This window comes from Siniperca chuatsi, linkage group LG12 (genome assembly GCF_020085105.1).
Source record: "Siniperca chuatsi isolate FFG_IHB_CAS linkage group LG12, ASM2008510v1, whole genome shotgun sequence".
Lineage (NCBI taxonomy): Eukaryota > Metazoa > Chordata > Actinopteri > Centrarchiformes > Sinipercidae > Siniperca > Siniperca chuatsi.
Genome location: NC_058053.1, coordinates 28,319,302 through 28,330,232, shown reverse-complemented (window position 1 = coordinate 28,330,232; position 10,931 = coordinate 28,319,302). Strand labels below are relative to the sequence as shown.

Genomic DNA, 10,931 nt, shown 5'->3' with positions numbered 1-10,931 from the left:
GCGAGACACAAGGAGAAATTGCGGCTGTACATCAGGGTGGTTCCTCAACTGGTCCATTGAAGGCTGACAGAGTTCAGAAAAACACAACATCAGGGTAGGCAGATGGGAGGCTAGCTGACTGGGATGCAGAGGAGGCTGGAGTGATGGGCTCGGGTGAAACAGGATTTGGAGCTGTGTGTCAGGTTCAAGACACCTAGAACATTTAAATCATATACAAGGAAAGAAAGACAAAGGCATTAACTTAAGTTTTTACTCGCGAGGAGAGTAAGCATAGATGCATTCAGTTACATCTCCTACTCACTCTGAAGTGCATCTATGCAGCCCTCCTCTTTTTATTCAGTTTAGGGAGTTTTCCCTGTTACATAGTTTGCTAAGGAGTGGGGGAAGTGTATACTGCTACATAAGAAAAAACTAAGCGGTGTTATCAGGTTTATCTTGCGAGAGCGACCTTGGAGCAGCCACTACTCTCAAGATCATCTGGTACGGTGTCAGCCGGTCATGGGATAGCAGGTTGCATTCCTGTTATTCTCACAGACACAAGTTTAATAACACACATACACACACAGCATTGCTGTGTACTTTAAAGGCCACTAAGAACAAAACATAAATGGGATAACTTATGTACATTTTATTCTAACACTGTGCTTGGATAAAACTTCCACCTGGAGAGAGCCACTTCATGGGCAAATTCAGGGTCCTGTGTCCAGATGGCAGCAAGGTACTTGAGAAAGCCTAGCTCTTCATTTAGGAAAAGTGAAGATACATAAGCTTATTGACATGGGTCCAAATAGAAGTGAGAATCCACAGATAACCTGAATGTGGCAGGAAAAGGGTGCAGACAGGTAAGCAGGTAGGCAGGTATAGATACAGGTTGCAGGGTTCAGAGGGAGAAAAGTTAGGCATAAAGCAACATGGCAACATTGGAAGAAGTCTGAGGTTATCTGGGGGACAGGTAGAGAATGGTAACGAAAGGGCCTCGGGAAGTGGGAATGTGGCCGGAGGGAGGGACAGAGAGGCAGAATATGACACACCTCATGTCTTGTGGTTCGTGTAACTGTTGATTTTTCAGTATTAAACCAAGACCCTGGTCTCTCTCTAACCTTAACCAAGTGCTGTGAGTGCCTAAACACAGAAAAGTTCAATCGTGCTTTTGTTGTATGAAAAACATTGTTAGTTTCAACATTTTGTGAATTTGTGCCAATTATGTAATTAGCAATGTTTCCTTATTATGTTGTGAAAAAATGTAATCCTAGCTGCAAATTAGTAGTATATAAACATAATTACTAGGAGACAAGGTTGATCCCAAGACACTTGCTTACTGGCTTCATCCTCTTTGTCCCCTGTGGGACGTAAGGTCACAGTGAGCTTCCTCCATTGTTCCCTATCCATTGCAACATGTCTCCCACCCAAAGTAAAGTTCACCATTTCATCTTGGCTAGTTCATCTGTCACAGTTCTGCATCGGGCAATTTTAATTTTACCAGGTTTTTATTTTTGCATGTATAACTACAGTACATCTTAGTTTTAAAAACTTTATTCCAGTATTATAGAACAACATACAAATGACTCAACAGTGACAGTACAAGAAAATATGTGATAAAATTAAGACTAAAAAAGCCACTTTGGTTCAAATATCTCAACAACTACGGTATGGATTGCCATGACATTTTGTACAGACATTAATATCAGGTTGAACTGTAAAAACTCAGGTGATCCTCTAACTTTTCATCTAGTGCAATCATCAGGTCTGAAATTTAATTTGTCTAATACAAACCTGGTAATCATAAACCTGTTAGTATTGTCATTGTGAGCATGTTTAGCATGATGATGTTGCAGAACATGGTGACAAAGTACAGCTTCTAAGTACAGCTAGCATGTCTGTACACTCTTAGTCTTGTTTGTTGATTATCCTACGTCATTACAGTTAAGTGTTATTATAATCACAAAGGGAAACCGATTCACAACATGAAAACAAAATAATGTTAACACATAGAATAAATGCAGAGTACAAAGATACATCTAACATCCAAATTCCCACCATACACACCTAAAAACCTATCAAATCGAATTCTAGGCTAGTGAGTTTCAAATATGTATTTTCGCCTGTGGAGCTGTCAGTTGAACAATACATTAACTTGTACAATATCAATATCATTGTTGTGGTTCCGGTTTATCTATTTTAATATTACATCTATTCTATTCATAGATATTCAGGTCTCCTTAAAATTAATGTGATCGCAAAAAAATCCATGGATAAATACATTCAACATATTCCAGAAGTATATTTTGTCAACAACACTGGCTTAAAGCTTCATTGTTTGCTATACAGTATGTGCATGATGAGTTTTAAATTTTGACAGCAGGAACCATTTTGTGTATCTTCAAAAATCTAAAAATCACTCCTTTGATTTGAGGCAGATTCAGGCCATAAACTAGAGGGTTATTGATGGGGGGAAAGATCAAATACTCTAAAGATAAAACAACTGTGATGACTGGATTAATTTTATCAGCCTCAAATCGAGTCAGTGACAGCTCACAGACGAGAGAGAACGAATAGGTCACAAATGTCACCATGTGGGGCAGGCAGGTTTGTAAGGCCTTTCCTCTGAATTCAGATGAGCTTCTCCTGCACACAAGCAGAATCCGTAGATAGGTGTACAGGATAAAGAAAAGAGGCATGAAGATGTTTGTAATCATAACAAACTGACCGACTATGTTGTTCAGGGTTGTGTCCACACAGGAGAGCTGAACCACAGGCAAGTTAGAACAGAAAACCCTGTGCAGTTTATTTCCACACAAAGGCAATCGAACAGTAAGATAAAGACTGAAGCTAAGAGCAACTGCAGGGTAGAGCACAGCAAAAATCAAAAGATGCCTCACCATACTCAACGTCATTTTGCTGTGATAGTGTAAAGGTTGGCAAATAGCAACAAATCTATCGTAGGCCATGATGCCGAGGATAGTCAGTTCGTATGATGCATAGCTGTAGATAACATACATCTGAATGAAACAAGATGCACGTGAGATCAAATGAGTGTCAGACAGAATGTCCATCAGGAATCTCGGGAAGAAGCCGACTGAGCCGTACAGAGAGTTTAAAGACAGAAAGGAGATAAACATGTACATGGGTTGATGCAGAGTCTTCTCCAGGCAGACTGTCAGAATAATGAGAACATTTGCAGAGATTATAGTCATGTAGATCAACAGACACAGACAGAAGAACAGATATCTGAGGGGCACAGAATCTCCAAAAAGTGTGAACTGAAAGTATAAAGGATTCAGGCTGTTGTTGCTCTTCATGTCTGCACAGCAGCAGAGCTGGAAGAAGAGAAGTGAGAGTGATGGAGGGAGAGGAAAAGACAGATCAAAAGAGGACAAAAAGGAAAGTTACTAGGTATTAAAATGGCCTGATTAAGATTTCCTATTGAACACTTATTTCAACAAGACACATAACATAAGTCTGCATGTATTTATGTTTGTGTTTACATTTCAACATTTTTACCAGAATTTTTCAGTATAACTAACACATTTCAGATAGTAGATATCTAGGCTCACACATGACAGAGATTCAAAATGTCCTTTTTCAAAAGTGAAAACTTTACCATTATTCACTGACAGCAGTACAATTACAATCAACCATTGTGAAAAACCTTTGACAGTTTAAGGAAGTTTTCTACTTTTATGTTCTAAAATATCTGCGAAAATATTCACATATATCAGGCAACAAAATATACTGTATGTACTGTTTATACATACATAAGTCCTGTTGTTTTGCCTATCCAGCTAATAAAGTCATAAAGACATTTGGAAAACAATCTTTGCAACATTGCATGTAAGTTCAGATTTTGAAAAATACACAGCATCCTCCCCTAGACTGAGGCAGCTGCTGAACCTTTATCCTGTTCTGCTGTTACACTGAGAGCAGCCACGTGTGCAAACAGGGTCCAAAGGGAGATTAAGTGTGTCACAGACTGACTACGTGTGTGAGTGTTGTGTTGCCTCGGTACACCTTAGTGTTATGAGCATTTTGAGTTTTCCAGTATTTTGTGTTGCGCACCTTTTAGACCACAAGAGTGTAGGACACACTAACATGTTATGTGGGTATCAAGTGGAAGTAAAGCAATATGCTTCATTATCCTCCCAAAATATAAAGCTGTAGGCTACATAATGCTGATAACATATGAATTCAAGAAAAGTTTTACTTTACTTTCTATGATAAATGTGTTAATGCTACATGTTTATTTTTACAGTAACGTTAGATAATCAAAAATCTATCAACTCGTATGTTGTATCATGACTAGCAGAAATAAGAAACGACGTGGAGACAGTATTTAAACCAAATGCAAAACACTCATTAACACTAACAGGCACTAAAAGTTGTCTAACTATCAGCCAAACTGCAGCAGTGACAAACTCTGCAGGCAGCAGGAAAAGTATCCACAGGCTAACAGGCCAACAAACACCTAGTCTACTGTGACTGTGGTACATGAACCAATCAGGTGAGCCGAAGCACTCAAGCTGTCGTATGCCGTGTAGTAGTATGTGGACCCAAATGCAGATGACCAGGAAGTGGTATGAGGGTGAAGTAGCTGGATGGCTACAGAGTTTATTGGGGGTGATGTGGTTGACAGGCAGGTACAGGCAGACAGACCGGTAGGCAGACAGGTAACAAACAGGTAACAGGAAAATAGGAAGATCTAGGTCCAGGTAATAGGGACTGGGTTACCGGCTGGCAGAGGTGGAAACAGGGAAGTGAGTCCACTGAGGCTAAGCAATCCAATAGGGAGTAGGCAAAGTTCAAAATTCCAGATACGGTCCAAGGAAGACAAAGAATCCAAAACAGAACTCACGGTAAGAATGCTGGGGAACTGGGCACGGGAACCAGGTACAACCAAACGGTGACACACAAGACAGGAGCAACACCATGCAGAAACAACACCATACAGTAATCACAATGATCTGAATCTGAACAAAGAAAGAGACCCAGACAAAATACCCTAGGGGAGGTGAGACAACGAGACACAGGTGCAAACAATCAAGGAAGGGCCAACAATCAAAACTGGAGGGAATGCAAACAAAGACAGGAAGTAAAACCACAAGGGTGGGCGGAGAGGGTCTGGGGGAGAGATTCATGGGCCAAGTGGTAGACTTTGGGCGGACGGCCCAGGGGCTGGACATGTGCTGAGCTGAGGACCTTGGGCTGGACATGTGTAGAGCTGAGGACCTCGGGCGGACGGCCCGGGGGCTGGACAGGTGCGAAGCTGATCTCATGAGGTCTGTGACGAAGATCAACACCATCTGGAGGCCTGGCGGAATGCCGGTGGCACTGGAGTCCGGCCACAAAGACGGAACCCTTCTGGAGTCCGGCTGCGAAGACCGAGTTCCTCTGGAGGCCGGCGGCAAAGGCGGAGCCCCTCTGGAATACGGCGGCAAAGGGAGGACCCTTCAGGAGGCCAGAGAACCAGATCAGGGCCCGGCAACAGGACAGCAGTACAGGGACCCGGCAACGGGACAGCAGAACAGGAAGCCGGCGGTGGGACAGCGGAACAAGAAGCTGGCGAGATGGAGAGACTGGTAGAGGAGCTGGCAGAACCAGTGATGTCCAGGAACCCGTAGCCTGCCACTCCGGCAGAGAAGGAGGGTACTGCTGTGATCCAGCAGAGAATACAGTGGCATGCTGTGCCCCACAAACAGTTCTGCGGCGTGCTGTGGTCCAAACGGGGCAGGAGGCGGCTGTGATCCAGCGGCGACAAGGGATGGCTGATGTTGCGTTCTAACCAAGGGATCGGGTGAAGGGGTGAAGGCTGATGGTTGGTAGGGCCTCCAAAAGCCAGGCAGGTGCCTAGGTACGGGTTCTGGGGTGGGACTGGCTCAGGACAGGCAGGTTGTAGGCTCATGATCTTGAGTCTAATAGACCTGGGTGCAGGCTGAAGGCTAGCAGAAAGAGAAGCAGTCTGGAGGTTTTGCTTGAGGCCGGAAATTACAGTTAAATTCGTAGCCGTGGCTGGCATGACCAATAGCCTGGGCCTTGACAAGACTGCTTCCTCCATCAAGGAATATGCAACAAGCCTGCGTTCAACATCTGTGGAGCCCGCTATGGACAAATGCAGTCTCTCAAGAATGGCATTTACCTCCTGGAGCTCCTCTGAAAGGGAACCAAAATCTGCTGGGTCCATTTTATGGTCGGATCATTCTGTCGTATGGCATGTAGTAGCATGTGGACCCAAATGCAGATGACCAGGAAGCGGCATGAGGGTGAAGTAGCCGGATGGCTACAGTGTTTTTTGGGGTGATGTGGTTTACAGGCAGGTACAGGCAGACAGACCTGTAGGCAGACAGGTAACAAACAGGAAAATAGGCAGATCTAGGTCCAGGTAATAGGGAATGGGTTACCGGCTGGCTGAGTTGGAAACAGGGAGGTGAGTCTAATGAGGGAGCAGGCAAAGGTCCAAGACAAATCCAGACATGGTCCAAGGGAGTCAAAGAATCCAAAACAGAACTCATGGTAAGAATGCCGGGGAACTGGGCACGGAAACCAGGTACAACCAAAAGTGCACCAAACGGCAAAATGCACAAGACAGGAGCAACCCAAGACAGGAACAAGACAAGACAGGAGCAAGACAAGACAGGAGCAACACAATACAGTAATCACAATGATCTGACACTGAACAAAGAAAGAGACCCGGACTAAATAACCTAGGGGAGGCGAGACAACGAGACACAGGTGCAAACAATCAAGAAAGGGCCAACAATCAATACTGGAGGGAAAGCAAACAAAGAAAGGAAGTAAAACCACAAGACACACAAAGGAAGGAACACACTACAAAATAAAGCAGAAAGTGACCAAACCTCAAACTACCACACAAGCGGTGTCTTCGGTATTCTTTGGTATACGGGCTGCAGTTTGGCATGTGCAGGAAGTGTGGAGGGAAGTGGGTATGTGGAGATCCTTGGGCCACCGGTTCATCTTTAATGACATCAGAAAGTCCACTATAAAAGGAATCGAAGAGAGAAGGAGCATTCCACTTACTTTTGGTGGCAACGGTTCTGAATTCAATGAAGTAATCGGCCACCCTTCTCCCTCATTGACTCAGGCTGAACAGGCCACAAGCTTCTTCTCTTCCTGGAGTCATGTGGTCGAACACCTTCTTGAGTTCATAGTCGAGCAGGCCGGGCATTGTCTTTCCCATTTGGAGGTGGCCCAGTCCCTGGCTCTGTCAATGAGCTGGGAGATGATGTAGGCCATGCAGGACCACTCAGATGGTAAGGAGGAGTACTGGAGCTTCAAGATGAGGAAAGGGCGGAGGTGCCAAAGCTGTAGCTTGACCAGGACTGGAGAGCTGCTGGATCTGTCCATGGATGGATTCCAGAACCCACTCATGGCAGACGGAAATCTACTGGAGGCCCCACTGCAATGGAAGTAAGCTGCTGCTCTTGGCGGTTGATGGCATTGGCCTGTACCACCTGTTCTTGACACACAGAATCTGAGTCAGCTATGTCCATTCTGGCCAGTTTGTACTGTAATGGCTCAGTAAATAATCAGGTGCGAACTTGGCTCAGAGACAAGCAGGTTTGGTAAATGTTCAGGTGTACTCGTGGTCAAAAACATGAAAAAGTCAAAACCAGACAGGCAGATCAAAATGGGCAAACTTATCCAAACAGGGGCAGAAGTACGATGATCAGGCAGGGGATCATGCAGGATCATAAAGTCAGGCAGGCAGAACATAAAGCTGGAAAGCAAAATTGACATGAATGAAAATGTGGGACGGTTTATATACTGCAGGAATAATGAGGGAAAGTGGGAACAGGGGTGCAGGTAGACGGGGATGTCAGGTGATGGGGAATGGTGGTAAAGGGGTTACTGCAGGACAGAAGGGAGTAGATAGATCTGAAATTACAGGAAAGTTAGTATGTGGCAGGGAAAACAGAGTAGATAAGAGAATGTGTGAATAGGAGTTGGCTACAGTTGTGACAGTGAAGTGCTTGAGGTGAATAGTGGGCGTACAGAGCACAGAACTGTGAGCAGGCACCGTGGAGAGCAGGAGACCTCAGTGGAGCCCACTGGAGATCTGGCTGATCTGGCGGAGGCTCTCTGGCGCTGGGCAGCAGAGAAAGAAAATGGCATCAGGAGCCATGGGTATCAACCCTTCTTCTGGTCTCTCCACCCCAAAAATTTTGGCTGGACATCAGGGTGGTTCGTCAACTGGTCCATTGGCTCATAGGGTTCAGGAAATACAGGATCTGGGCAGGCAGGCAGAAGTCTAGCTGGCTCAGGGCAGGCAGGCCAGAGGCTAGCGATCCCGAGGCTAGCCGACTGAGAGGCAGGCCAAAGACTAACGATCCCAAGGCTAGCCGAATGGGAGGCAGTCCAGGTGCAGGTTGGAACATCTGGCAAGGCGTCGTTGGGGATGGCCGACTGGAGATCTGGAAGATTTGGCACTGGGCAGCGGAGAAAGCCAATTGCATCAGGACCCATGGGAACCACGCCTTCTTCTGGGGTCTCCATCCCTTGAAAATGGCAAGGCGAGACCCAACGAAAAATTGCGGTTGTACATCAGGGTGGTTCCTCAACTGGTCCATTGAAGGCTCACAGAGTTCAGGAAACACAACATCAGGGCAGGCAGATGGGAGGTTAGCTGGCTCAGGGCAGGGAGGCCAGAGGCTAACGATCCCCAGGCTCACTGAGTGAGAGGAAGGTCAGAGGCTAAAGATCCCGAGGCTAGCCGAAAGAAAGGCAGACCAGGTGCAGGATGGAGATTGCAGGCCAGAGGCTAGCTGTCGTATTGCACAATCACTGAACCCAAAATGCAGAACACAACGGAACAGAGCTGGGTATCTTTGCAACAGGTTTTATTAGAAGTGGTGCTAATGTCTGTGCAGAAGTCTGGCGTAAGGGGGGTGTTGAAAGCCGTCTTCCACTCATCCCCCTCCCTTATCCGAACCAAGTGATAGGCGTTCTGGAGATCTAGTTTTGTAAAGACCGTAGCACCGTGAAGGGGTTCAAAGGTGGAGTTTATAAGTGGCAAAGGGTATTTATTTTTAATGGGGATCTGGTTGAGGCCTTTGTAGTCAATACAAGGGCGTAGTGTCTTGTCCTTTTTAGTCACAAAGAAGAAACGCGCCCCCACTGGCGAGGAGGACGCATGGATGAGCCCAGTGCATAACGAGTCTCGGATGTAGTTTTCCATGGCCTCTCTCTCGGGTCGAGATAAGTTGTACAACCAGGTAGATGGGAGAGGGGCTCGGGGAGAAGGTCTATGGAGCAGTCATAAGGACGATGCGGTGGTAAGGACAGGGCTCGGTCCTTACTGAACACCTCGCTAAGGTCATGATATTCCTCAGGAATTAGAGGAGGTTCCGTGGGTTCTGGATGAGCAGTGGCGCACTGGCCTCTGGAGGTGACCAAGCGGATTGCAGGCAGGTGGAGAGACAGAATGGGCTCCATGGCCCACTTCCCTTGGCCCAGTCAATGTGTGGATTGTGGTGATGTAGCCAGGGGAAGCCCAGGACCAGTGGTGTGTTGGGGGACGAGATGAGTTGGAACTGGATTTCCTCTTGGTGGTTTCCAGATATCACCAAGGATACAGGAACAGTACAGTGGGTAACTTGAGCTAGGAATTTACCATCCAGTGCCTCTGCATTGCGCGGAACCTCCAGGGTCTCAGTGAGGAGGCCAGTCTGTCGAGCCAACTCGGTGTCCAGGAAATTACCCTCTGCTCTGGAGTCGATGAGGGCTAGCAAGGGGAGCGACTTCCGTTGATTATAGAGGGTCTGGTTATGGGGGTGGTCTTGGCTCACCAGAACCCCCACTGCGACTGGTGAGCCTAATCTTTTGGTCTCAAGAAACACGTAGCCGGAAAATGGCCCTTGTTACCACGGTACATACACTCCCCCGCTGCAGAGACTCTACAGAGACGCTCGGCTGGCGTCAGATAGGTCCGGCCCAAATGCATGGGTTCCCCCTCCAAGGTGGTTGGGGTCTGCAGATCTGGAGCTGCAGTCAGACTGAGCGATCCCGTTCTGGATGTGGTAAGAGCCGGGTTGCATGAGGGAAGGGTGTGAGGACGGTTGGAGCGCTCCTGGCGCCACTCCCATATGCGGTTGTCCATTCAAATGCATAGCGAGACCAAAGCATCCAGACCAGTGGGTTCTTCCCAGGCTGCCAGTTCATCCTTCATGGTTTCACTCAGTCCTTTCACAAACACACTGATTAGTGCTTCCTTGTTCCATCCCGAATCTGCTGCCAGGGTGCGAAACTCCACAGAATAATCTGCCACACTGCGGTCTGCCTGTCTGATCGGTAAAAGCCGCTTTCCCGCGTTCCCACCGGCGGGATTCCCGGAGAGGTGGTGATGTCGCTGGCGGGCTAGCAGGGGTAGTCGGCGAGGATGGTGTTAGTGGTGCCGTAGTTGAGAGCTGAGTTGTGAGTCTAGATACTTGATGAGTTAGCTGCTTGATCTGGGTGACCATGGCTTGGTTGCTGTCGGAGAGAGCCTGTAGTATCTGCTCGTGTTGGCCCAGCAGAATCCCCTGGCTTGTTAGTGCCTGATGAAATGGGGCTGCTTCCGGGTTGGCGCCTGCTGGGTCCATATTGGCCAGATCGTTCTATCGTATTGCACGATCACTGAACCCAAAATGCAGAACACAACGGAACAGAGCTGGGTATCTTTGCAACAGTTTTTTTTAGAAGTGGTGCTAATATTTGTGCAGAAGTCTGGCGTAGTTCTCTGTCGCCCCAGAGGACTTGACCGGTCCGGGTCGAGGAAGAAGTGGTGACGTTCTGGATGGAGACCCGGGAGGCAGGTTCTGGACTGGCGGGTGTAGTGGATTGAGCTGAACCGGCCAAGCAGCGGACCTGTGGAGACAGTAGGTTGGACCCGATTGTCGGCAGGCTCCGGAGGTGAGGTTGGCAGGGCAGACGAGGCAGCTGGC

At 47.2% G+C, this 10,931-nt stretch overlaps 1 protein-coding gene across 1 annotated transcript; it reads right to left on the bottom strand.

The window, feature by feature from the left end:
• Positions 1–1,511: 1,511 nt before the first annotated feature.
• Positions 1,512–3,917, bottom strand: LOC122885148 (olfactory receptor 6N1-like). The gene has a single exon (XM_044215865.1). The coding sequence runs from the start codon at positions 3,297–3,299 to the stop codon at positions 2,346–2,348; it is 954 nt and encodes a 317-aa protein (XP_044071800.1). The 5' UTR covers positions 3,300–3,917; the 3' UTR covers positions 1,512–2,345.
• Positions 3,918–10,931: the final 7,014 nt, after the last annotated feature.